General features: G+C 42.4%; 1 protein-coding gene across 2 annotated transcripts; it reads right to left on the reverse strand.

Moving 5' to 3' along the window:
- Positions 1–1503: 1503 nt before the first annotated feature.
- Positions 1504–26649, reverse strand: LOC100766960 (beta-hexosaminidase subunit beta). 2 transcript variants are annotated; one of them, XM_027401668.2, is made up of 14 exons: positions 26314–26649; positions 22304–22449; positions 18760–18825; positions 17666–17712; positions 17126–17236; positions 12074–12175; positions 9916–10045; positions 8201–8381; positions 7396–7482; positions 5640–5712; positions 3942–4116; positions 2347–2437; positions 2090–2194; positions 1504–1763 (listed from the first exon to the last, which is right to left on the reverse strand). In XM_027401668.2, the coding sequence occupies exons 1-14, from the start codon at positions 26553–26555 to the stop codon at positions 1715–1717; spliced, it is 1605 nt and encodes a 534-aa protein (XP_027257469.1). In that variant the 5' UTR covers positions 26556–26649; the 3' UTR covers positions 1504–1714. The 2 variants fall into 2 exon arrangements, with proteins under 2 accessions (XP_027257469.1, XP_035296402.1); XM_035440511.1 differs by lacking the exon at positions 22304–22449 and having other exon boundaries at positions 1591–1763; positions 26314–26383.
- Positions 26650–27897: the final 1248 nt, after the last annotated feature.

Here is a 27897-nt window from a genome sequence, read left to right on the forward strand (position 1 = left end):
GGGAAGTCAGTCAGCAGGGCCTGCTTCTTGAGCTCCAGTAAACTAGAGACCCTGATTCAAAAATCAAGGCGGATGGCTACAGAGGAACAATGTCTGAGATTCATCTTCAGCTTTCACATGCACCTGTATGCTAATACACACACACACACACACACACACACACACACACACACACAGACTCACACAGATAGACACCCAATAGCAGACAGACATGCAGAAACAGACACATACATATACACACACACAGCCAGCCAGATACATACATACATACATACATACACACACACACACACACACACACACACACACAGACACACAGAGACAGACATACAGACATGCAGATTCAGACACACACACATACATATATATTTGTATATACACATAGACACATACATACACACAAACACATAGACACATAGAGAGACAGACTGACAGCCCACACTATACCTCCTCCCCAACAATACACAACAGGCAGGTTTTGCCTCTGCAGCCTGAACCCCAAAGGACCCCCATTTTGAAGAGTATGAGTAAGGAGCTACAAGAAAACAGTGGAGACTAAGAAGAGGGGAACAGAACCGACTCAAAAGACAGAGTGCTGGGCAAAGAAACAAAAACCTGGCCTTGGAAAAGTGATATGTGTCTATGGTTTCCCTTAGGAGCTTCCTAGAGAACTGTCCTCAGCCCCCATCAGGTAATCCAGCCTCTGAATGGATCAGTACCTATGCAATATTCATGTGAGCTTCCCAGGCTCCATCCCTTCATGTCAGAGAGCTAGACTGCCTGTCCCCTAGAATCCTTTGTCTCTCCCAATCTTGACAAAAGATGTAGATAATACATTGGAGCTGCCATTCTCATTCTGTGTGGAATGTACTGTTCTCTAAATGCCCCTCTACTGTGTGCCCTGGTTGGATCCCTGACTTCTGTTACTTTGATAAAATAACCTGACCAAGAAGCTTATAAAAGAGTTTGTTTTGGCTTAAGGTCCAGAAGGAGGGTCCACAATTGCAGGGATAGGAAGGCAGCAGGAAGCTGAGAAAGCCCATCTTTAATCTCAAGCACAAAGCAGAGAGTGAGAACTAGAAAGTGGGGCCAGCCAGTGAGTTCTCCAAGTCCACCTAGTGATGAACTCAAGCAAGGCTGTTCTTCCTAGACCTCCCCAAATAGCACCACCCACTGGAAGCACTTGTCCAAAGGCTCGGGTCTGTGCAGAACATAATTGCTCATTTAAAATTGCCTTTTTACATTTTTCCCTTTGAGTGTTTTACCTACATACATGTCTGTGTACCATGTATGTGCCTGGTGCCACTGGAGGTAAGAAGTGAATGTTTTCATCCCTTGGAACTGGAGTTTGGATAGTTATGAACCACCATGTAGATCCAGGAACTGAACTCAGGCCTCTGTAAGAGTAGCAAGTGCTCTTAAATGCTGAGCCTTCTATCTAGCTCAATATTTCTCAGTTAAGCCATCAAAACAATGAAGGCATTCATGCAGACCTTTGGAATATTTGAGTGGTATCACAAAGCTTTTCCTTTTATTTTTCAAGATGCTCACATAATAGATGCCAGTAGTGAGCATGTGATACAACAGGTAGTCAATCAATAAAAAGATAGTTTATTAAAAAAAAACCTAACAAATAGTTTTACATGATTTCAAAATCAACATGATTATAGTTCAAACTGCTGTAGCCTTTTCTGTTCACTTTTTTCACTTTATGCTAATGGCCACAATGTCCAGTATAAAGAGGTTGTGCAGCTATTCCACGGCTGTTGACAGATAACAAAAAAGATGTTTTAGGTTGGTGGCTCTCCCATCTCACATCACTTTAGCAAATCATCCCATCCCCACCCCTTTGGTGACTTACTGATTCTAATTTAAGCTCTTAACCCCTTTAAGATGGCAGTTATACTAAAATATATCTTACTGGTGTTACTTTCTCCCCTGCAACAAGGAATGTCCAACTTCTATTTGGTAAATCACTACTTCTTAGGTGACATTTTTATTTATTGCAAAGCATAAAGCTGAAGACACTAGTTACACTGAGTGCTGGACTTTAATAAGAGATCCTAGACTGGAAGGGAGTGCCTCTCACCTGACCATTCTGCAGCGGTGTCTCACCAGTCTGCTGTAGGCATCATCTACGTCAATGACAGTTTCAGGACTCCAGAGTCTCTCACCAACAGCGCTTGCCCGAGGCCTGAAATTTAAAATATGTGTCTGCCAAGGCAATTTAGATTTCTCCTTCAATTAAGTCGTCTATTTAAGGAAATTCTTAAGTACTTTCCTACTTACATGGAGAATAAGATCTAAGGCATCTTTTAAGGCAGTTGGTACCCTTTACTTCCTTACCATAATCTTGGATTAAGGTTAGTTGCATCCACGTATTCTCCCCAGAGGCAAGCTTCTCCACCAATGACAAGTTGTTTCTGCTTCCTAGAACCTGCATTAAAGTAGTTGAAGGGAAAGCCAGTCAAGCTGTACAACACTGGCTTTCTTTCTGTAGTCGGCCAATGTTACCTTCCCACACCCTACACCCTGTAGGCAGCAGAAACTTTACTCCCACCCTGGCTCAGTGCTACTCTGTAACAATAAGTCTTTACTCCAAAGCCACCCCAGCCCTGCAGCCATGTGGGCCCATTCCACCAGGCCACCGGAGTTCTGCCCGCCCACACATTAAAGTCCCAAGTTACATACAGAGACTTATATTAGGTACAAATGCTGCTTGGCCAAAGACTAGATTTCCATCTGTTAGCTCAGTCTTAATAGTCATACATCCATATATTTTATAAGACTTATTTTATTGGATGCCAGCAACAAGCTTCCTGTCTTCCCTAGCACACATGGTGACTTCAGAGTAGACAGCAAGAGGAAGAGAGAGAAAAGGACCACTTCCTGTTTGTCCCTGCTTATATATCAGTCTGCCTGCTATGTCACTTCCTGCCTATATCAAAAGACTTCTTTTTACTACATTTTCCAGAATCGTCCTTGACACCTAACTTGCTCTCTCATTGGCCAAACAGTACTTTATTCAACAATCAATAAGATGAACATTCACAGAAGGAACTCCCCATCACTATTCAACAGACATGGAAGCCTGGGCTGACTCAGGAGGAGATAGTTTTCATAGGGTCCTGCACAAACTCCTTTGGACACTTCCTCCCACTTGCTGTTATTAGTGGTGTGCCAAGAAATACAAGTTGGGATATTTGGCTTCATTTTAAAGGACTATGACCACTGTACCCATCTTGGTTTATATTCCTTTGTATTTAATAACAGAACAAAAAACTGTATCTAAGAGATATTTTTTTGAGACAGGGTTTCTCTGTAGCTTTGGAGGCTGCCCTGGAACTGGTTCAGTAGACCAGACTGGCCTTGAACTAACAGAGATCTGCTTGCCTCTGCCTCCCAATTGCTGGGATTAAAAGCATACCCCACCACTGTCCGGAGTCTAAGAACTATTTTTCATAATTATGTTAATCCAAAAAATGCTTTGTAGGGAAATTCATAGTTTTCAGTGGATCAATATTTTTGAGATTTTTAATCATAACATCATTTTTTAAGCTAAAGACTGATAGACAAAAACCGTATAAATTAGAACTGCTAATAAAGTGGTCGAAAACCCAGGACTACACAGCCTGAAATCCACAGAAGAAATGGTTACCTTACCCTTACTTAGATGCCTTACAGAGTTAACACAGCCAAACATCTCTCAGATATAGAAAGCACTCCATGAAAATGGAAGCCAATCTAAGTGGGATCTACTTAGTATTATTTCATTTAGAGAGCAAACTGTTCCTTTCCGAAGTTAAAATGATACCAAATCTTTATCTTTAATAAAATCAAAGACCAGACATAAAAGGGATAAAAGATATCCAAGTTAGATTTGAGAGGAGAGAATTCAAGATATGGAAGAAAGTAGCAGTAATGATGGTTGCTTTACTTACCGTCAAATTTAAGAGGCTGTACTGTGTAGTATGTTTCCCAGTCTTGCCCGTAGCTAATGATGTCTAAGTACCAAGGAGCAGAAAGGATTGCTTTGAAGCCAGATGATGTGACTTCTTTTAGGTTCGCCAAATAATTTTCATTTTTCCACACTTCAACCACTGTGTCCGTCCGAAGCTAAAGGTGCAGAGGGCAATCACAGTATTAGGTCTAACAAAAACAATCTTTAAGGCCTTGGTATAATTTCTAAGATCTTAGAGAAAAATCTTATATCCTATTTTCTTTTTCCTAACAGTCAGTGTCATATGCTATTCACTCACCATGTTTTCATTGCTACTCAAATTTTCTTCAACCCTTAAAACTGGATATTTAACTTTTGCCTAAGCTAACACCTCAGAGAGGTAAAGAACTCAGGGTAAGATGTGCTCCTTGATCCTATTCCTGACACACTAATATTCTACTTAACCTGGAACCATGAGACTATCACCAGCTCCCCAGAGAGGTAACAGTGGTAGCTGCACTTGTGAGATCCACTACAAATAAATAATAAGTAATTGTGTCAGAACAAATATTTCTTAAAAGTGTATATTAATTTTACCTATTTTCAAACCACTTTAACACTATGTTTTGAAAAAGCTCAGGCTGGAGAGTTGGCTCAGAAGTTAAGAGCATGGACTGTTCTTACAGAGGTCCTGAGTGCAATTCCCAGCATCCACTTGGTGGCTCACAATCATCCCTATGAGATCCGTTGCCCTCTTCTGGTGTGCAGATATACATGGAGCAGAATGTTGTAGACATAATAAATAAAATCTTTAAAAAAGAAAAAAGAAAAAGGTCATTTGTTGTCTGTTTGCTCCTAAAAACATAAAAGAACTTAATTCAAAATACTTCAACTTTTGAGACAGCAGGAGTTGGGGGAAGAAATGAGAATAAAAAAGTGAGTTGTCCATATTACTAATGGAGTCAAATGTCTGCCTACTATAATTGTGCACACACATGTATGGGTAGGCTTGCCATCATGCTCTAATCACTATACCCTCAAGAAAGTCTCTCTGAACCTGGAGCTATGCTGGAGCCAGCAGGTCCCAGCAACCTTCTTGTCCCAGTCCTGCAGTGTTTGGGTTACTGGTGCACACTAGGCCATGCTTGGTTTTGTTGTTCTTTGAGACAGGGTTTCTCTGTTTAACAGTCTTGACTGTCCTGGAACTTACTTTGTAGACCAGGCTGGCCTCCAACTCACAGATCAGCAGCCTAGCTCTTCCTCACAAGTAAGTGCTGAGATTAAAGGTGTACACCATCACCGCTCAGCCAGATATTTTTTTGTTTTTTAAGTTTGTTCTTGACAATTTCATATATGTATATAATGCATACTGATTAGTCTCTCCCTTGAATCTTCCATCCCTTCCCCCAACTAGTGACTTGGTTTGTGAGACCACTGGACTGCTGTGATCTCTTGGACCTGGGAGGGTCACCAATATATACATATATATATGTATATACTGAAGCAATGCCTCCTCTCCTTGAATCTATCTGTAGGAGAGAGTTCAGCATTGACGAAATGGAGCCCTGCAGCCCTTCCTCCATCCAACCTAACTGCTGATGAACATCCAGTTTTTAGATAGGTGCTCAGATGGTACAGCAAGCAGTCTCACCCACTGAGCCATCACTCCTGCCCTGAGTGGAGTTTTCACAGTTCTTACCTCTACATTATCATCAAAAAGCTCTTGCCAAACAATGGAGCCTTTCTTCAAGGATGTAATAATATCCAAAATACTAAAATTGGAAACATTGACAGTTATTTAGGATCACAAAGTTAACAGTCTTCAACATGCATGTTTTATATCAGGACCAGCTTGCAACGTTGACAAGTACTGTACCTCACGATAACATAGCTATACAGAACCAGCTAAAGTTGGGTAGGAGGCAAGGTAAAGAGACAGGCCAAGGTTAAGGGACTTGGGAAATGGAAAGAATTCTTTGGCCTTAAGACAACCTGAGATATGTCTTGCTGACTAGAGACTGCCTCCAAAGAAACTACACAGAAAGTATGCTACCTTAAAATACCAAGATTATTAAGGCAAGATTATTAAGATTAGTGCCATTCTCAGGATAAAAACATTTCTTACCCTCTTATAGAAAACTTGACTTAATTTTTAAATGTTGATCCATATTTTTGTCTTCCTCATATGTAAGCTTCCCCTTATCTTATAGATCACCTCTTTAAACAATGCAATCCCAAAGTCCTCCAATACGTCCATAGCCTCTACTGAACCACTTAGGTACTGCCCCCCTGACCAAAATCTTCCTGGATGCATCTGCCCTTCTAATTGAACTCAAGTATTTCACTGTGACTTGTGAGAGTCAGCCACACATGAATGGAGATCCCTCAGGAGATGCCTCAGGGCAGACAACTTCAACCCTGAGCTTTGTTCCCCATGCTTGTGACACATTTCTACAGAACAGTGGTTCGCAATCTTTGTAATGCCACTTTAATACTGTTCCTCGTGTTGTGACCTCCAACCATAAAATTATTATTGTTGCCACTTCAGAACTGTAATATTGCTGCTGTTAGGAACTGTAATGTAAATATCTGATGTTTCCAATGGCCTTAATCCACAGGTTGGAAGAAAGGAAACTGACACCTAGCCTGACATGTCACGTCAATAATGTTCAGTTATTAGCTGGCACTGATACTTAGTTAGGCAATAACAAACACTTCAAAGGGTAAATAAGAAAGAAAACATCACACAAAAAGCTAAATAGGAAGGAACAGATGAACTCTGAGCCTCCCAAATGGATAGAGCAGAGCAGAACTTGGAAAACCATAGCATGCAGCCTTTTTTCTATGGCTGACAAGCTAAGAATGGTTGTTGAATCTGCAAAGCATTCTCTCTCTATCTGTGTCTCTGTGTCTCTGTGTCTCTCTCTCTCTCCCTCTCTCTCCTCCACATGGTACATGAAGGCTCTGGTTCTTCTATCATAAACAGTGTGCTGATTCCCAGCAGAGCAGCACACTGAGACTTTTGAGAAACGTGACTGTACTGTCCTGTGAAACACTGGACATGGAGCTGATGCAGCTGAGGACTTAACTGCCTTTAACTCTAATGCAGCAAGCAGGCTTGTGCATCTCTGGCTACTGGACACACAGCATAGGAAGTACCCATGCTCTAGGACTTGACAAATGGAACGAGTTGCAGCATCTGGGTAGTGATGGGGATGCAGGCAACCAGGACTCGGAACTAAGTTCTCAAATACATGGCTTCTCCCTCTATTTCAATGGGTATTGCAAAATGCTCATCATTTTAAAGAAAACAGTATATAGAAGTTCCTTCTGTAGTGGGTTTTCATGTCTCCACTTTTATAAGGGGTGGAGAAAATGAAACAGTAAAGCAGAGAACTAAGTTACAGCTTAAACTTGTACAAAAGCATTGATAAGTAGGCTTTCTAGTGACTTACTTTTTAATATAGAAAGATTCCAGTCTTTTAAAGTTCTTACCAAACCCTTTTTTCTGCATGAAATCTTGGATATTAGGATTTGATGACCTTAAAGAAAACAGTGAATGAAATGTTACAGACATCTTGATTTGCTTACTTTATTATTAGTAGTAGTGTGCATCTAACATGTCAGTTATACCAACTTTAACATACTAAAGGATCCAAGTTCTTGGTTATGAGTTCCCTTAGTTTTCTAATGCAAATTATTTTTCCCAGAAATGCTTTTCCAGAAATGACTCCCATTTTAAAAAAGGTTTTCCATACCTATCCTCCATCTCAGCCCCTTTACAATCTAAGGATTCTGACTTGAACATCCTCCTTATTAGTCTTTCCCCTTTTCACTAAAGCTCTCTTGTCCTTATAGTCTTTTAGGTTTTTTGAGACAGTCTCACTATAGTCAGGTTTTCCTTGAACTACCAATACCTAACATTTATTATCCGGAGTACGGGAATTAGATATGTGCCACCAAGACTGGTTATAGATTTTGTTATTCTTTTTTTCTTGAGTCACTTTATAGACCAGGCTTGTCCTTGAACTTAGTTATAGGCATGAGCGGCCATCCAGCTTCTGCCCCTTGATTCTTCTTCCTAAGCTTTTTCGCTTGTTGCACCTCTCAGAATATAATAACTGACTTTCTCAGGAGTTGCTGGAACCCTTATAAGAAGAAATGTTACCCCCAATCTTTCCTTTGTCCGTGTGGATTCTGTATGTCTACACCTTATGAACAAAACCTGAAAACATAAATAAAGGTTCAGATTTAACATACCAACACTGGAAATCTACTTCATCTCCTCCCAAATGAATGAACTCATCTGGAAACACACTGCTGATTTCATTGAAAAATGTGTTAAAGAATGTATAAGTTGTATTTAGAGTTGGGTTTATAGGTCCAACTCTTTCAGTTTCCTTTTTTTCGATGTAACATGGAGTTAGAAGGTCTTTCTGACCTAGAAGAAAATACAAAGATTTATTTTTTAAGCATATTAATCACAAAGACTTGAATTTGCACAATTATGCTATAGATGTTACTCCCCTTACAATAGTATTGAATCCCAATAAACTCCATGAATTGAACATATCAGTAGTCAAAAATTCATTTGACACACTAACCCACCCAGTGTAGCGCAGGATATAACACACACTGCAGCATCTGTGTGTGTGTGTCTGCTGGGGCCTGGAGACTTCAGAACTGTGTCTACTCAGATCATATCCCTCGTCTGGGAAAAGACCAGGATTCAAAGCATGTTTCTATTGAGGATGAATCCCTCTGATACCATCATCATAACAAACCATGATAAACCTGACCATCTGGACTTTATGTTGGTGAAGCCACAGAAATTTTATATAGAAAAGTCAACCACATTCACAAGATTCATTTGGCAGTTTCTCCCCAGGAAGACAAGAGCTGCTTCTTCCATTCCTCGTTTTCTGCTTTACACAGACTTTGAGGTCTTACCCACTTCAAATATCCGTCAGGGACTCAAACTTTTTCTTTGAGCTTCAATACATAGTTCAGATTCCCTGCTCAATAAAAATAGAGACCCTTGCTGCCTTTCAATATGATCTAACAAAAAACCCGAATCTCCTTCTCTGGATTCTGCCAGGTCTGCTTGTTGGCCTTCCTAAACTCTGAGGCCTCTCTTCCTGGAGTTGATTACCAAGTTCTATGATGTGTTTCCAGAACATTTCTGGTTCTGCTCATTATTATTCAAGTCCAGGTTGACCCTTCCAGTGTGCGATCTCCAGGGTCTTTCTCCTTACAGTCAGTTCCTTTCACAAAGGTTTTCCCCAAAAGTGACCCCAATCATGTTATTTCTCTACTCAGAAATTTACACTGGTTTCTGGGGTGTCCTTACAAAGCCCACTACTGTCATCAAGAGCCTTGATGACACCCTTCCCAGATTCAGTTCCCATTGTTTTCCATGTCGACCATGATACTACTATGTACTGATGCTGGGCCCCATGCTATGTACTTTCTATTATTTATTTGATGCTTGGAAATGTTAGCTGAATTTTGTAGATGGGGAAACTGGAGGTGACATGTTAACTTTCCCAAGGCTTGCTCCAAATGACAAAAGCAGGATCTGAATGCAGGCAGGCTGGCACCAGAGCCCACATTCTTAGTCGCCACCTGTAGCATCTCCTTAAATTTTTCCACTCTGTTCCCACTACATACTATCTTTGAATGCCTTTCCTCATGCTATTCCCTCCAGCAGAAACATGACTATATTCTGTGCTCTCCCAAAACATGCCCATCAGTAAAATGAAACTAAGTTATCATGTTCTACTTATAATCAAGTTTTCTACTTTCCCAACTTTGATATACTAGGTGGTACCTAGACAGTGACTTAGAAGGGACACAAAATCTGTAGCACTTTTGCTACCATTGCACAAACCACACTTAAGAACAACACTACCAAACTATTAAGAGACAAAGGCTCTCAAGTACCCCCTTTTCAACCTGTGAAACAAACTCCTTACCTTTTCCCCAAGACTGTGTATGTCCAGGGGTATCAAATTCTGGTATAATACGAATTCCACGGAAACGGGCATACTCAACCACCTTGTGGACATCTCTTGGTGTATAGACATGAGACAAAGAATAGCTTCCCTGTAATATTCAAGTTAAGATGTGCAAGATGGATTTGGCCCTGGAAACCATAAACAATTCCGTTTATCCTTTGCTGGCCAGTTTTCCTATTACCAGAGGATAGTAAACTGAACTGCTTAACACTGGATGATTCCTACTTTCAGAGCAGGAATTTATAAAAATGATGAATTTCTGCCCATTTAATTCAAAATACACTAATTGGACTGTCAGTGCTTTCTGCTTCAAGAATGTCCACAGACATTGATGATTCCCCATGGGAGGCCTCACCCTCTCTGAGGAATGGATGGGGGATGGGTTGGGAAGATGGTAGAAGGAATGGGAGGGAGAGGGAACTGGGATAGGTATGTGAAATAAGATTGTTTAAAAAATAAACTAAAAATAAGAAATGTCCATAGTTACTTCAACTTTGTAAAACTAACAGCAAAACAAGCAAAATGTTTACCTCCAGAGTAGAAAACTGGAAAACACTGCTCTTGTCAAGTTTAGAATCCAAACTCAACTATTATTAAACAACACAGGTTTCTTGTCTTCCAATCTACGGAACTAATGTCACCTAAAAATTCACCCCTAGACAATAGGTAACTTAATTGTGTTGAAATATTAACTCAGTCTCTTGGTGTCACCTGAAGAGTTAGTTCTAAGTAATGATGAAGATCCACTGGAAAGTTTGGCACCTGTCTCAAAATATAGGCTATACCATGCTCAGCTTGTACAAATCACCTTGACCCCTAAGCCCCAAATCAAAATATACTGGAGATTTTAATTGAGACTATGGAATGTAACCAGCAAAACCATGACAGCAGAGAGACAGGACACCAGGTTCCGTTGGTTTTGTCAATAACAATAATTTACAAGAAGAAAAGAATTAGCAGACTCATTAACATCCATAATTCATGGACCACAAGAGGAAAAACACTTAGGATAATATGAGCATTGATGGCTGATTAGATACAAACCAAGCCTTTTGGAAAGTGAGGTAAGTCTGGACTTTGATTTAAGAGAGTGGGTGGGGGGAAGGGTAGAGTCTGCCAGTGACAGCAGAATTGGTCACAGACTGATGGTGGAGCTGGGGACTGAATCAACTATTTATTCTGTCCCTCTGTGCATTGGAAATGGCACACGAAAGTAGAAGAGAAGCAGCCACCACATCAATGACTCACTGCCATATACTTCAGCCCAGATCCATCCCAGAGTTGGAGCTGTGGCCAGAAGACAGGATTCCTGACAAGGCATGTGGCTGCATGTCAGCTGGTATTCTCTATTATAGGGAGAATAAATGATGAGACCCGAGGGTGACCTCCCAGTTCCACTGCTCTAGAGTAGTCCATTTGAACACTCACAACAGGCACCACCAAAGTGCCTGTGGTCCTAGTACTTGGGAGGAAGCAAGGGGTCCACTTTCAAGGCAAGTTCACGGCTAGCCTGCGATGGAGGAGACCCTGGCATTTTTGTTTATTGGGTGGTCTCTATCTAGTCTTGGCTGTCCTGGAACTCACCGTGTAGACCAGGCCTCCCTCCAGCTTACTGAGGTCCTCCTGCCCTGCTTCCCTAAATGTGTGCACCACCACGCCGGCCTGAGACCCCCCTTTTACAACAACCAAACCAACAACAACCAAACAGTTCATCTGCAAAATGTCCTACGTTTTGTGGGCTGGGGAAGTAGGTCATGTACATGCTTCTAAACGTATTTAAAGCCAATTTACTGATAGCCATTGAATATCTTAACTATGTCCTTCATGAACTGCTCAGGTCTTCAACATTAAGCTTTTAAAATATTTTTGCTGCTCCCAGAGACTGACTGTGTTTAGAATAACATTTGCAGTAATAGTCCTACTACTTAGTATGTGTAACAGTACAGAAAGATTTATGAAAATAAGATGCTAAGCAGCAACCTAAAAAGGATTTTAAACCACAAATATCTAACTTTTACACATTGGTTCCATTTATAAGAAAACCAGTGAAGCTATGATCTTCTAATGAAGCTATGCCAAGGATTTTTGTTCACAGACAGTGACATGAATTACTCACTTTATTGCTTAGCTCAGGGAACGCGGTACTCTGATAAGGAAAAGAAGGGTCGTCCACTATGTGCCAGTGAAGAACATTAAACTTGTTAAAAGCCATGGCATCCTGAAAGCAAAGATGGGAAGAATTATACACCATAGAGGAATACGGTCTGTATTGTGTCTATCTACGTTGGGATTGCTTCCAATGCGTGCTTCTTTTTAGTGAAGAAAGAATGATGAGAAATTATAAACTAACCATGTATAGTCAAATTGGCACACTTCATTAAAGCCTCACACAGAGTGAGGGTCCAGGAAGAGAAATACAGAAATATAAAATTATAAGCCCAAACACATTAAAAAAAAAAAAACACCTGTAAAGCCAGCAGCCACTGTTAACCTTCAACGTCAGCTTTCTGTCTAAGAGCAGACATCCTGGCAGCCTTGTGTACAGGGTGAAACAATTGACTCCCACCTCCCAGCTTCCCAGCTAGGCAGGCATGGCAGACAAAGGTTAGCTTCTAACCATTGCCTCCCTGGGACCCTCTGTGATGTATTCCCTTAAATTTTAACTGTCCTCCTATGTGACTCTACTCTCTCCTTGCATTCTTTCAGGGACAGGGAAAAGCGGCTGTGCCAGCCACAGGCTTTTGAAAACATCCTAAGTTAACTTCCTATAGCCAAAACTTGTAAAACTTAAAATGTGATGTGTCTCTAAGCCTGACGTCAAGGTTGTAAAATCTCTTTGACCAACAACTATTCCTTGATTTTACTAAGAGGCCTGAAACAAGCCCCATTGTCATGGTTTCAGAAGCCAATCACTGGCTGTGGTCCTAGGTATAGCTGAGAAGGGTTTTGTTTGTTTGTTTGTTTGTTTTGTTAGTTTTTGCCCCGTGGTGACCTTTTTCTTTTTCTGGAATAAAGCTTGCTTCTGGTTTAATAGACTTTGGTGGTCTGTCTCCCATCACAGTGTGACCCCAGACCCAACAAGAGTATATATATCGTATACAGGAAACTGTGATATTGCTGTATAGGAGAGCAAGCTTATGGATTTATCATTGTGCTTCAAGGTCTGCTGGGAATAGTGAATGAAGAGGCTGAGGCTGTCTTAGGGAGTGGAGTACAGGAGAGACAAAGAATTTATGTAATTACCAGAGCTTACAATTCCCACATATGCAAAACCCTGGAATATATTAACATATATAGGCACATATGGCCTATAATATATGAAACATATGATAACCCTGGCAAATGAAATTCATTATAGACTCAATATAATGCCAAGCAAATGCCTAGAGAATTCTGGGCACCTTGACATATTGAATGAAATGTGTACCATGAAGGAATACACTGTAGTTTAAATAAACTGTAGTTTAAGGTATAAAACTAGTTTACTCCTTAAAACTGATTCTTAAAAGGACAAAATACTACGGGATATGATACAAATGCATAGCCTCCCTTCTCTGTATTGGGACTAAAGGGCCTTGGCTGATGCATTTGGGAGACATTTGGGATGACAGCGTTTTTATTGTCAGAGAAAGGAGTTACAAATTAGTAATAGTAATATAAACTTGTTAATATTTAATACAGACCAGGGGATCATATACTTTACATAAGGGGTCAGATAATAAATATTTCAACCTGCAGGCCATATTTCTGTTGCAACCACTCCACCCTGCCAGCTGTAAAGCAGTGTGCAACAATGCATGTGCATAACCCAGTGAAACTCATTGCAAAGGTGGATGACTGTGATATAAATGTTTTCAGGTATTGTTTTTGTTATTTGTTAGTTTTTTGAGCAGGGTTTCTCTGTGTAGCCCTAGCTGTCCTGTAACTAGCTCTGTAGATCAGGCTGGCCTTGAATGCACAGAGATCCACCTACCTCTGCCTCCCAAGTGCTGGGATTAAAGGTGTGAGCCACCACTGCCTGGTTTTGTTTTGTTATGTTATGTTATGTTATGTTTTGTTTTGTTTTGTTTTGTTTTGTTTTACATGGCTCATGGTTCCTGGCTCTTGGTTCCTAACTCCCTCCCAGTACAAGTTGTAGAAATTAGGACAACTGTTACTCTTGGCTGGTCATTGAAAGTAATCATGCCAGGGGTTTCTGTCTGGGAGCTGGCCTTCATGAAATTCTCTGCCCTATCTGGTGTGATAGTAGGTCCCAAGACCCTCCTCCTCCAGGAGGGCCTGCAGGGAGGGACTCTGTTCTGAAGAGAAAGAAAGGCTTGCTGTAGCTACAGCCTACTGGGCTTCATTCATACCCTTTCTATTTGATCACATTCCATGTGGTGCTTGTGTCTTAGCCATGCCTATGAAGACCCCATATAACCCCAAAGGGCAGATTTCAGGGGCTTCTAAATTTTGGGCCCCAGGAGTTCCTGGAGAAGTGGCATGCCCAGAGAGGTTGTGGGAGCCCTGCTTCCAAACCCCAACCCTAAGCACCACTTCACCTGCAGCCTTTGCAATGTCCTTTATAATAAAGTGACCAGTGTATTTACCTTCTGACAGCCACTCAAGTTAAGTATTTGAACTTGAGTGGGGAATTATGGGAACCCTGATTTAGAGTGGTACATCACAAGCATAGTTAAAACTCAAGTAGATCAGAAGGGAAATGGGTAGCCTTGGGGACTTCATCTTCTGGGATATGACACTATCTCTAGTAGACAGCATTAGAACCGAACTTGATTTGAGGACACCCTGCTGATGTCCTGCTGAAGAGCTGCTGGTTGGCTGGTGACAGGAAAACAAAAACAAAAACAAAAAACCAACTTGGCTTCTTTCAAATCACAGAAGTTCCTGATTAACTGTGGTGTGGGAAGAAAGGGCCAACCAGGTCTCCTGAGCCATGACAGCACTGGATTTGACTGCTGGGTTGTCCTTAACCAACACCTGATATAGATGCAGAGACACAGGGAAAGCTGTACACATGGGTGTTCAAATAAATATATTGAACACACACACATGGGTATGCTTCCCAGCTGTCTGTAGAATCAGGAGATATGACCACCTACAGCCTAAATCTGGGTTTTCAAATACTGCCTACTGAAAGAGTTCTTTTGGTGGGGGAGAAGGCCTGAATCTAGTCTGAGACCAGGCTACCTAAGCCTGGGCTCTCATGGGGCCACAAGTACAGAGAGATAGAGGGGGACATCTCTCAAGAATAAACAAACCAGCTTGAAAGGGCTTCTAGTGGTCACAGTAGGGATATTATATAGGGGTGTTAACAGATTACAATCCATGAAGCAGAATGATAATCCAGACTGACAAAATAATGAGTGCTCAAATGAAAAAGGAATTCTCTGCCCTACTATAGAATATAGAAGGTTATTTACCAAGAGTAAATGTAGAAATGACAGAAAAGGGAAACCACCACTCAGTGATTGTTCAAAGCAATAACCTCCTGACTTAGGTGAGGATCAGCTGTGGGTAAGTACTGAGGAGATGTGCGATTTTACAGAGTCCCCCAATTTTCCCACAGAGTACTTAATAAGCACATAATAGCCTACAGTTAATTTTATATTGGAGAAGCAAGGCAGATGACCTGTCAGCCAACATGAGTGGTCAGTACCTTGAGTGAGAAAGCCTTGCCACCTGACACTGTCTGGAACACAGCCCTGTCTGTGAGAATCAAATGACATAAGCTATTTTCTAAAAGTAATTGGCCTGTACTTTTCTAAAACACCACCGTCTTCAAAAACGAGGAAAGATAACAGCTGCAGGCTGAAGGTCACTGAGGAGACGGACCAAGGAAATACCACACAGATCCTGCTGCTGTTTGCTGTATTGTCGGCCTGGAATCTGCACTGCGGGTACCATGGAGGGCATATGCTAACAGCTTCATGCTCCTGACTTTTTCGCTTAAGCTATTTTGAGATGTGTTCGTTCTTTTATAGGAGATGCAAACTAATATTAAGGTGTTTTGAGTCACCTATTGCATGGACCCCTCAGGCATTCTAATTGGGACAATCAGGCAAATATGTGTTTTATGTACATTTAACAAGTATTTAAATTTTTCAAGTCATAAACTTTAAATTCATATAATCTTGAGTAAAGAGTATATGAAAGTTCTTTGTAGCCTTCTAAAAAGTTTAAGCGGCTTAGAGGCAGCTGGCAGGTGGTAGTGGGGACAAAGCAATGAAACACACTCAGGAGGGCTGGAGAGATGCCTCACAGGTTAAGAGCATTGACTGTTCTTGTCCTGAGTTCAATTCCCAGCAACCACATGGTGCCTCTAAACCATCTATAATGAGATCTGATGCCTTCTTCTGCTATACAGATAGGAAACTGTATACACAATAAATCAATAAATAAAAAGAAAAGGAAATCCCTCAGGAAAATTATAATCTAACTCCTTCCTACCTGCTACCCGAAGGCTCCATATTTTTCTGGAACATTTCCAAAGGAAAAAGTCACTCCCTGACCCCTTTCTATGTCACCTAAAAAAAGCAATAGCTATAGTGATTTGGCCATGTTCCCAGGTTGTTTCTAGATCCCTGATTGACAAATGGGAGCATGTGGTTGGCCCAATGGCAGTATTAAATCTGCCTTTCTCGTTGATTGCTGGATGTGGTGGCATAGGTTTTTAATCCCAACACTTGAGAGGCAGGCTGATCACTGTGGGTTTGTGGCCAACTGGGTCTACAAAGGAGTTCCAGCATAGCCAGGGCTACCCATAGAAACACTGTCTTGAAAACCCACCAAAAACCAACCAAACAAACAAACCAAACTGCCATTCTCACTAAAAGTAGTAGTATATACTGATAATCCCATAACTGAGGCAAGAGGATTGGAGGCTTGAGGGCAGCCAGGCTTAAAACAAAATAAAATTTCTGTTAACAGTCTTGGACAAATTCATGTAGTCTGTGAAAACACAGGGAGATCCACTCGGGCATGCCACCATTCCACACGGAGAATCATTCTCCCCAGGGAGGGATCCTGAAGCTCAATGCTTAGACTTAGGGACAAGAAAAACAAGTCTTCTCACTCCAGCTTACTTGATAGCATAAGAACCATGAAGAAAGGAACCCAGGGGCAGAACTTCAGGAGGAGCAAGGGATCTGATAAAGAAATCACCTACCAGAGTTTTTAAAATTGTCTTCACGGGCAGGTAGTGTCTGGATGTATCAATTAAAATTCCTCTGTGTGCAAACCTTGGAGAGTCAGTAATAATGGATCTGTTGATGGTGAACTAGGAGAAGAAATAAATTTTGATGAGTTTTAGAATGTTTCTCTCAAGTTCAACAAAGACTACAACTATACACAAGTACTAGACAAAATTTCAGGACCAGTGCCTGGATAGATGGCTCAGAAATTACTAGCACTGGCTGGCTGCTCTTCCAGAGGTCCTGTATGTAATTCCCAGCCACCACATTGTGGCTCCCAATCATCCGTATGAGATCTGGTGCCCTCTTCAGGCCCACAGGGATACATGCAGGCAGAACACTTTACATCTCTATATCTATGTCTGTATATTAAATAAATCAAATATATTAGGACCCAAAAATGCATGAAATTTGTAAGCAAATATATTGGGAAAAGAAACTCTTAGGACTTCTGGGGAGGCTACATCCTAACAAGAATGTCTATCCAGGTTCAGTAAAACAATAGGAATACTCACGGCCCCATAAGAGTCTTGGTAAACTAACTGGCTAAATGTCTCTAAACCTGGGGGAAGCAAAAGATATTGTGTTATTTACAAGATCAAAAATTGAAATAAGAGTAATACCCAAACAGGCTCATGACAACAGGGTGAATAGTCGGAACAGTACTGCATCCACACTTGGTAAAATGCAGCCCTCCTCCCGCCTACTCCTCCCACCGTTCTACAGCAAACTCCCTTTCACAGTGCTCAAGCTGATGCTTCTGAAGCCATAGGCATGGAAAACTGGGGAAGACACATACTTGGTTCCTGAAGGAGGCAAGAAGGAATTGCTGAGTCCAAACCAAAGCTGAACCAACTGGGGCCACTGACCGCCATGGAATGTTACAGCCCAGTGTTGGAGCACAGTCCATAAATGGAGTCATGTGAGAATTCTGAGTGCTTCTGAGAAAACTCCAAGAAAATAAGACAAGAGTCTTGTGGCCTCCATTTCTTCAAAAACACAGAATTGATCTTGGATTATGCTTTTGTGCTCCTCCCGGGTATAGTGATAGGAATGTGTTTACTTCAGATTATTTCTTATAACTAACTCATTATTTGTTTGTATGCCTGTATGGAAAACATGTTGCTGCCCTGGGCACCTTGCCTGCCATGTGAGAAAGGGCTGCCCACCACTTTACACTCTGAAGGCTGTCACATGAGTAAAATGTCTGATGCTCTGAATGAACACACACCCTCAAATATGATTGACAAGATTAAATGAGGAGGTAGGAAGTGTGAGTGAATGAGAACACTGAATACTGGAGACATTTTACATTTCTGACCTGGCAGTTCAGACTTGAGAAGATGAAGCATGCTGGAGGAACAGATGCCCAAGGACCTGGCTTCAACACCTCAGATGCCTGGCCCATGGCACTGGGAATCAATGAAGGGAGCCACAAGGTCCCTGAGGTTCAGGTTGGGGCATCTTGGGTTGAAGGCATCTAAGTGCTTGGCTAGTTTTTCATAGGAAATAAAGAAGATAGACCCAAGGTTGGGTCCCAGTTTTCTGTTCTTGATGTACATATGATAATATCCCTCTACTGGAGACAATGAAATTGCACAGAACTTACCTCGTAATGCTCCCCAAACTCTGTTAGCCTTGAGGAAAGCCACTGGTCCCTGCACAAGTAGAGAATCTGTGGGGTAGGATTGGTGAACGTTGGTTATTCCCGGAATGACGAACAGTCTATTTTCCAAACTTACCCTTAGTATTTTCCCATCATTCTTTCCTGTTCCTCCAGTGTGTCTCTACTTAGATTCCTTCAACTCAAGATGTTCCAGCCTGACCAGCCCAGAGACCTTGTGTCTCACTTCAGTGAATCTCCATTGCCATAGGCCAGGCAGCTGAGCTGTTCAAGGCAGGCCCTGCACATCCCTCCACCACTCATCACCTCGGCACAGAAATACAATCCATCTTCTGTTTTCATGGTCCTTATTCACACTTCCTACATCCCCCAAGGTGAGTTCACTCCACTTTTCTTATTTTCATTTGTCCTACCTCCCTTCCCTTTGATGCCATCAGAAACTGGAACTAAGACTTGCTTTCTAGCTTCCTTTACCTCAGTCCAGTTGCATCTCACTCAATAAGAAGTCACTTCCATCAAGAAGAGGACTCCAACCAGGCATGGTGGGAGGGAAAGAAAGACTGTAAATCCAGCACTCAGGAAGATTGAGGCATGAGGATCATAGGTGCACAGCCAGCCTGGGCTAAACAGGAACCCTATCTCAACACAAAAGTACCCAAGAGTTCCAGTTGGCTGGGCTGTGCCAAGAGGCCATTATCCTTCAGCCTTGGGAATCATGCTCTGCCTAATGACAGATAGTACTTTTAGTATCAGTGCATCCTGGGGCAAGGTGGGCACAGAGGGTACAGACCCTGAAAACTAAAGGTATGTCAGGGACAGACAGAGAAGGGGCACTGGTGGTAGGAGCCTAATGATTTAGTGTCATGACAACCTCTACCTCCTGACTGTCAGGAGGCAGGTCCTGTCAGGCAAGGAAAAGATGTGTGTGTCAGTCATGTGACATGCTCAGCTGACAGTCTTTTATCAGAATAGGTTTTCCAGTCAAAACACCACAGTGCTGAGTGAGTGAAACACCACACTCGGAACTGTTTTGCTACTTTGAGTACACTTAACGCAGGCTTCCTTTTCCCTACAATAGCTGAGGTCTGGTGTATATTTAAAAGGATCCTGACTCAACTCATCAAATCATACATAGCAATTAAAAGAATTACCTGCTAAGAATGCAGACACATAGCTATAGAATTTTAATTTCAAAACCCAACTAGTAGGTCGGTTAGTGACTTTCCTTTGTGTTTGTTGGGGGGTGGATAGGAGGTGATGCCTCAACTTTTCAGCTATCCCCTTCCGAACTGATTTGCACTGTGAATATCCTTGTTTTAGAGGGTATTTATACAGACATCAATAATTAAAATACTACTCAAACACTACGTGAGTGTCCACCCAGTTCTCTCTACCTCCCCCAAATGAAATACCTATTAGTTCCTTTCCTCGGCAATTGTGTAATGAAAAAAATATAATATTCTTTATCTGCAAATTCCTGTGTATTAATGGTAAATCCCCTCCATACAGCACAACTTCCTTTGTCCAACTCAGCAGTTTGTTTTGGTAAGTTCTGCATGTCTGTCATATGAATTCACGTCTATCTGTTCAGCCAGTCCTCTTCCAGCTGACAGCAAGTTTGTTTTGTTTTTAACTCTTTGTTACAGGTAAACGTATGTGGCTACCTCTCTAAAGTAGAAATGGTTTCACTTCCACTTCCCAGGGTATGCCTGTCTTTATTGCTAACATAGGGGGTTGGGATTCTGTGTTTGCAGTGCTGGCGAATTTCTTAAACACTAACCGCAGGAAGCTTCCTTCTGAGACGAGCTGACGTAAATAAAAGCTCAGTCCCTCCAGTCTCAGTGCACCCTATATTCTAGAATCTACCATAGGTTGTCTGTATTGCTGATGGTGATGGACAGCAAAGTTACCTTGGCAACACAGTGGCCATTTCTAGCTCAATTCAGATTGCAAAACATACTTCCTACAGCATCTACATGTCCATTATCCACTGAAATCATGTGGCTAGCACTGGTAAATTACCCATTCCTCTCCCAAGGACAGCTACAAAATTGAAAACAAATGAAACTATTTTTCTAAGGGGTGTATTAAGAAAGCTCATCTGGGGGTTGAAGATGGCTGCTCTTCCAGAGGACCAGGGTTCAATTTTCAGTACCCACATAGCAGCTCACATCTGTCTGTAACTCCAGTTCCAGGGGATTTGACAGCCTCACACAGACACACATACAAGCAAAACACCACCGAGTATACAATAAAATTTAAAAAGACCGGCTCTGAAACAAAAACAAAGGTAAATAAACGAATAAATGGAACGCTAACAATAAACACAATTCCTTTTAAAAAGCTTATCTGTGTTGGAGGAGGGAAAGGGCTTTTATCCACATGCAGAGGAGGCATTCTAAGGACAAAGGAGTAAGTTCTTCTTACTATGTGACACGTCATTCTTTCTATTTCTTACCTTTTTTTTTTTTTTTGTTTTGTTTTTTGATTTTTGAAACGGAGTTTCTCTGTGTAGCTTTGGAGCCTATCCTGACACTCGCTTTGGAGAACAGGCTGGCCTAGAACTCACAGAGATCCACCTGCCTCTGCATCCTGAGTGCTGGGATTAAAGGCGTTCACCACCAACCCCCGACCATTCTTTCGATTTCTATACCCAATCTCTTTATCTCTTCCTGGTACTTGTCTTATAGTACATGTCTTTCCACTGTGTCTCTGAGTCCTTGGCACCATTCCACACCATTGCCAGTCTGAGAAAGTATGCACAAGGCTTGGGAATACAGTCCTGTGAGCAGGCTGGTCTTGTATGCAAGATGCCCTAATGTGCCTTCAAAGACAGAAGTTGATTGAGGACAGAAGAGTAGGCTCAGCAGTTCAAGTGCTCGGTGCTCTTCCAGAGGACCACAGTTCAGTTCCTACCACTCAAGGCTGGAGGCTCACAACCAGGTGTAGCTCCAAGTCAAAGGATCCTATGCCCTCTGTGAGTACCTACGGGCATATGTGTGCATGTAGACAAACACACACCAACCCACACACAATCTTTTAAAAAGACAAAAAACATACCACAGCCTCAAAAATTAAGATTAGTTTACCTCTACCATACAGTGGTAGAATAATGAGGCATCAGAAATTGTATCATAAAAGAATAGTTAATGAAGTTCATAATTATGTAAAAATAAGTCAAAATCCACATGTACAAAAACTTCTATTTTTTTGTCCTTTCTCTTTCTTTCTTTCTTTCTTTCTTTTTTTTTCTTTTTATTTATTTATTTTTTTTGAGATGAGGTCTTACTCTAGTTCCAGGTAGCCTCAATTCACTGCAATCCTCCTGCCTCAGCCTCTCCAGTGCCACACTCAGCTTATTCCCATTTTCATATTAATGTTTGTATCCATGCAAAACATTTGCTGCAAACAACATGCATTTTGGCCACCTGAAATGGCCACGATGGACAGGTGAATTCTCCTTCCATCTGTACCTACTCCCGAACTTACAAATGTTCTACAAAGACTACATTTCATGATAGGTACTTACAGGACTCATCTGAGGACACAGTAGGGAAGGAATCACACTGTGACTGGAGGGTAACTGACACCTGAAGTTGCTCTAACTGAGCTCCACCTTGAAAGTTAGCAGGGCCATGATGCCTCTTGTAGAAACCAAAAATATATTTGTAATATCTGTGGGAGAAATCCATTTCAATATGAACTAAATCATATGTATGTGCTACGGGACACAGAAGTCAACTCTCATGTCTCAAGCCAGCTCAGTCTAACCAAAGACTTCCTCAGGGTGGTTTCAAAACTGTTTTCAGGGCAGTCAATTCTCAAGCTGTGGGATGAAACCATTGGAAAACACACATTTCTGGTGGTCTTAGGAACTGAACTAACACTAGGTAGCAAAATCAGTTGAAGTGGCAAGAAACCATTGAGTTAGGAGAACTTCCTGGAAATCCTGATGTCCAGACCTTCAGATTAAACTTTCTGAGAATGACATTCATACATGGAAGTTTTCAAAGCTCTTCCATAGTTCACAGGCATTACACAAACATGGTGCACAGATACACATGCAGGAAAACATACATACACATAAAAATGAGTAAGTATTTTTTAAAACTTATGATGGAAAATTTTATGTGCCAGGCAGTGGTGGCAAATGCCTTTAACCCCAGAACAGGGAGGCAGAGGCAGGTGGATCTGTGAGTTAGAGGCCTACCAGGTCTACAGAGTGTATTCCAGGACAGCCAGGACTATACAGAGAAACCCTGTCTCAAAAACCCAAAATAAGCAAAGAAAAAAATAATAAATGAATTTTACCATAATTAAAAACTTTAAAACTTAGGGTTAGAGAGATGGCTCAGCAGTTAAGAGTACTGGCTGCTCTTGTAGAGAATCTGGGTTGAATTCCTAGCATCCACGTGGTGGCTCACAATCATTTATAACTGGTCTTCACAGGTATTGCACCTATACACATAAAACTATTTTTTGCTGTTTGTTTTTAAGGCAGGGTTTCTCTGTGAAGTTCTATCCTAGAACTCTGTAGACCAGGCTGGCTTAAACTCAGAAATCCACCTGCCTCTGTCTCTGAGTGCAGGGATTGAAGGTGTACACCACTACCACTTGGCTATAAAAGACTATATAATCTTGAAAATTAAAAATAGCAGGGCGGTGGTGGCGCACGCCTGTAATCCCAGCACTTGGGAGGCAGAAGCAGGCAGATCTCTGTTTGTTTGAGACCAGCCTGGTCTACAAGAGCTAGTTCCAGGACAGCCTCCAAAGCCACAGAGAAACCCTGTCTCAAAAAACCAATAAATAAATAAATAAATAAATAAATAAATAAATAAATAAATAAAATTAAAAATAAAAAAATAAAAGGAGCTAGGGTATAGCTCAAGTGGTACCGCTTTGCCTAGCATGTACCAGGCCCTCCCAGTGAGGGGTAGGAGTGGGGGGTGGAGGGAGGGACCACTAACCAGCTTTAAGATCTGAGGTCTGAGTTAGGGGATAGCTAGCATTCCAATTAACAAAAGGATTGAAGCTATTCTTTTAAAATAGGTCTTCATGGTCCGGTGTGATGGTCCATACCTTTAATCTCACCATTTGGGAGACAGAAGCTGTTGTGAGTTTGAGGCTAGCCAGGGGCTACATAGTGAGACCCTCTCTCAAAGAAAAACAAAATTGTGGCTACTATTTAGTAGGTTTTCTGAGCTGAAGAAGCTGCCACAGTGACCAGCCAAACTATCCCCACAGAGAGGGGATGAATCTTAGGCTCTTAGTGATAAAAGCCACTTGCTGTAGAATAACCCTCTGCATGCTGTGTGAATATGTGTTGCTATGACTGGTTTAATAAACAAGCTGACTGGCCAATAGCTAACCAGGATCAAGTTAGGCAGGAAAGTCAAACTGAGAATGATGGGATGAGGAAGGGTGGAATCAGAGGAGACGACAGCCAGCTGCCAAGGAAGTAGGATGTGTAGAAAATGAATGAGGTAACAAACCACGAGCCATGTGGCAAAGCATAGATAAGAAATATCAGTTAAAGTGTAAGAGTTAGCTAGTAACAAGTGTGAGCTATCAGCTGAGCATTTGTAATTTATATTAGGTTTCTGAGTCAGTTCTATGGGAACCTGCTGCTGGTTATTTGAGAGCAGGGGATCAGGACAGGAAAGCTCCAACTACAGCACAGAATTCTGAACAGCTTGTATGAATGTTCACTACCCAGAGACCCCTGAATAACCCTGCATCTCTAGAGACTTCCAACCCTCTCTACCATGCTTGCTGGAGTTACTAGGCCACAGCTGCCTGCTCCCAAGGTTTAGCCATGTTTTATTACCAGTTTCCAAACAATGTCAGGTGCAATTACCAGCTGCTTCTCTCACAAGGTACAAGTTAGTTGGGCTAATACTTCAGGTAATAATTGCCGGCACTTGTTCTGGATGCCAAGCCTGTTTTAAAACCATCTCATAGCTGATTCAAGGCCTTGTAAGGTTGTATTCATTAACAAGTAGTCATCCCTGCTCAAGCTCATATCAGGGCAGAAAGGAAAACTCCAGCTTTTGTCAGCCCTAAAGCGCATGCACCTTTTAAAAGCTATCCAGTCCAGTGACTCAGTTACAATCCTAAACATCTCAATACTACCAGCCAGCTGCTTTGGTTTTACGTTTCTTTTGGGGGGGGGAATTCAAGACATGGTTTCTCTGTGTAGCCCTGGCTGTCCCAGACTATCCTGCCTCTGCCTGCCAAGTGCCGGGATTAAACTGCTCCTCTTGTTTTACCTTTTCATGCCACCTGGACCATAAGAATTCCAACCTGTTAGCAATTCAACTCCTAAAAAGATTATTAGAGCAAGCTTCCAAAGTAGGGTGATAATGTCCTCTAAGTTGCACAAATGATAAGGAAAACATTAGCCTTTCTGTGGCAGAGGACACTGCTGTTCCTGCAAACAATGGGGCCTCTTCAGCAGATGCCTAGGTACCACAGCCTAGACCCACCCTAAACTTTGTTTTATATTTCCTGGGCAGCTGTTGGTGTCCTACAGGAAAAATTAGGTTATAGTGAATTCACCAGTCATAGACAAGATCTGGCATGTAAAACAAGCCGCACAGGTGCCACCAATTTACAGTTCCCTGGGGCAGTCCCATCTACACAGGACTGGCATTGAGGGGACAGAAGGTGGCACATTCAACCATCACTGCAAAATGCAGCCTAGCCTGCTCTTGGTACAATTGGTAAGGCTGGAGTGCAGTGACTGCCTGGGGCACAGGACACTGAAAGGGTTTTAAGGAACCTAGGGGAAGAAACCAAAGGTTGAGGAACAAGAAGTAAAGCAGATATTTATCTAGGAGTCATTTGAAAGTAAGTACTGAGATTGGAATACCTAACATTAGGAATGGAACACAGTTTGGAAGGGAGAGGTTTCCCACAATGCTCCAACTTAAGGACTTTCTTTCAGAGCTGGGGAAATAGCTCTGAAGTTTAGAGCTCTTACTGCCCTCACAGAGGACCTGGGTTTGGTTTCAGTACCCGCCCTGGGGGCTCACACCAAGATTCCATGTCCTCCACATCTGCGGCTACCTCCAGGCTCATGGTACACATAAATTCGTGCAGGCTCAGATGCACTTGAAGAAAAACTACAAGAGATAGAGGACATCTGAATTGTTGCCACGTATGGGGAGTATGGAGCTGAATGTCACAGCCAACACTGGGGAATACCTGGGGACCTCAAAGGGTCCTTACCTAAGCCTGGCCAGATGCTCTCATTGGCGGCTCACTTTAGAGGATTGAGCCACTTTCTCCTCCCTATCTGTGAAGCCATCTCAACAGACCTTCTGAGGCCAACAAACTGACTGACTAAAGCTGCAAGTCCCACTGTTATTCTGCACCCAGACCAGGGACCCTGAGCATCCAGGGTGCGCAGGAAGCAGCAAGGGCAGGTCAAGCATTGGACTTAGGTCTGCATTGGTTAGACCTGCCATGCCATCCTCCAGACCTGTGAGACCAGGTTGCCTGGTGGTCCGCCTCTCTGGCCCAGACCGGGCTGTTTACCTCCGAAAGGCTTCCTGCAGCAGCGAGCAGGAGGGGTCCGCCGTGGAATTCGGACCGTGGGAGATAAGGAAGTTTTCCGGGGCGATGTTCAGCAGCTCCGGGGACACCTTCACGGAGCGCGGCCAGGGCCACAGTGCGGGTGTCTGCTGGGCCGAGGCCTGCGCCGCCAGCGCCAGCAGCGCCAGCAGGAGCTCGGGGGTCCGATGCGGGGACGGTCGCATGGCTGCTGGGCGGTCTATCATGCAGTCCTCAAACTTGCCTTCTTGCCCAGGATACAGGGAAAGAAGCTTTGGTGCCCAGGTCACCGAGTCAGATGACCAAGCTCCCGCCCTGCCCGGGCTCCGCCTCTGAGCCCTGAGCGGCCCGGAAATTGGTCTGGGCAGGTACCAGGCGGCTGCGCACACAGCCAGGTTGTCTTTCTGGTGCCTATCATGCTCAAGGACCCCTCTTCGCTAGACCTCAAAACAGGAACTCAGGCATCACCTGTTTCTTCTTCTACCCCCACCCCCACCCCCTTCCCCTTCCCTGGCGGTGTTTTTGCCACAAAGTCTAGATGGTTTGTGGGCTCTGATTGATAAAAACCTCTGGGTCAGAATTCCCTAGAGCTGACTTTGGAACTGATGGTACGTTACAATTTATGCATGAAAATAAAAAACGGGGGGGGGAAGAGAGAGAGAGAGAGAGAGAGAGGAGAAGAGAGAGAGAGACAGAGAGAGAGAGAGAGAGAGAGAGAGAGAGACAGAGAGAGACAGAGACACAGAGAGAGAGACACAGAGAGAGAGACAGAGACAGAGACACAGAGAGAGAGACAGAGAGAGAGAGAGAGAGAGACAGAGAGAGAGAGCATTAAAACTTCAGAAGGACGTGATGGACCACGCTAATATTAAAGTGATACAAGAGGCGCATGCACCAGCACTCTGGAGGGAGCGGCAGGCAGATCTCTATGAGCTGGAGGCCAACTCGTCTACAGATCGAGTTCCAGGACAACCTCCAAAATAAAGGGGGGCACATACAAGGAGAATATTTCTGTAGAAGAGATTAAAGTCGACGAATAATTTTCCCAAGACTTTTAAAATGATTAGGTAGAGTGAAAATGCATCAGAGATTACAATAAGTCTTATCACAGTACGACTGATTGAAAGATAACTTAATAAACACATGTTAGAACATGGCTCAGCAGTTAAGAGCTCTGGGTGGTCTTCCAGAGAATCAATTTCAAGTACTCACAACTGCCAGTAACTCAATTCCCGGGAAAATGACACCCCTCTTCTGGCCCAGGAGGGCACCAGGCATGCAAGTGGTTCATAGATTACATACAGACAAAACACTTGTACAATAGGATAAACTAGGAAATTTTTAAATGTTCTTGAAAGGAAGATGGCTACGTGATTCAAAATTGTGATGTGTCCCACAACGGCACTATTAAACTTGACTTTTCAGTACTCTCATCCCTAAGAAAAACAAAACTTATAAGTTTCTGAGAGCAACTCACACATTAATTTGTGACAGGCCTCTATGAAATATTTGGAGATAAACACTTCTAGATACAAGCAAGGTTACCAGACCCTGTGTCTCCTCCCTTTC

This window comes from Cricetulus griseus, chromosome 2 (genome assembly GCF_003668045.3).
Source record: "Cricetulus griseus strain 17A/GY chromosome 2, alternate assembly CriGri-PICRH-1.0, whole genome shotgun sequence".
In the NCBI taxonomy this organism is placed as follows: domain Eukaryota; kingdom Metazoa; phylum Chordata; class Mammalia; order Rodentia; family Cricetidae; genus Cricetulus; species Cricetulus griseus.

Bases quoted from the DNA above. Each gene is read 5' to 3' on its own strand.
- LOC100766960 (XM_027401668.2), bottom strand. From the start codon at position 26,555: ATGATAGACCGCCCAGCAGCCATGCGACCGTCCCCGCATCGGACCCCC. The intron at 8,382-9,915 runs GTAAGGAGTTTG...ATTTTCTTCTAG, and splicing joins TACACAGTCTTGGGGAAAAG to GTCAGAAAGACCTTCTAACT. The intron at 5,713-7,395 runs GTAAGTCACTAG...TTCCAATTTTAG, and splicing joins GAATCTTTCTATATTAAAAA to TATTTTGGATATTATTACAT.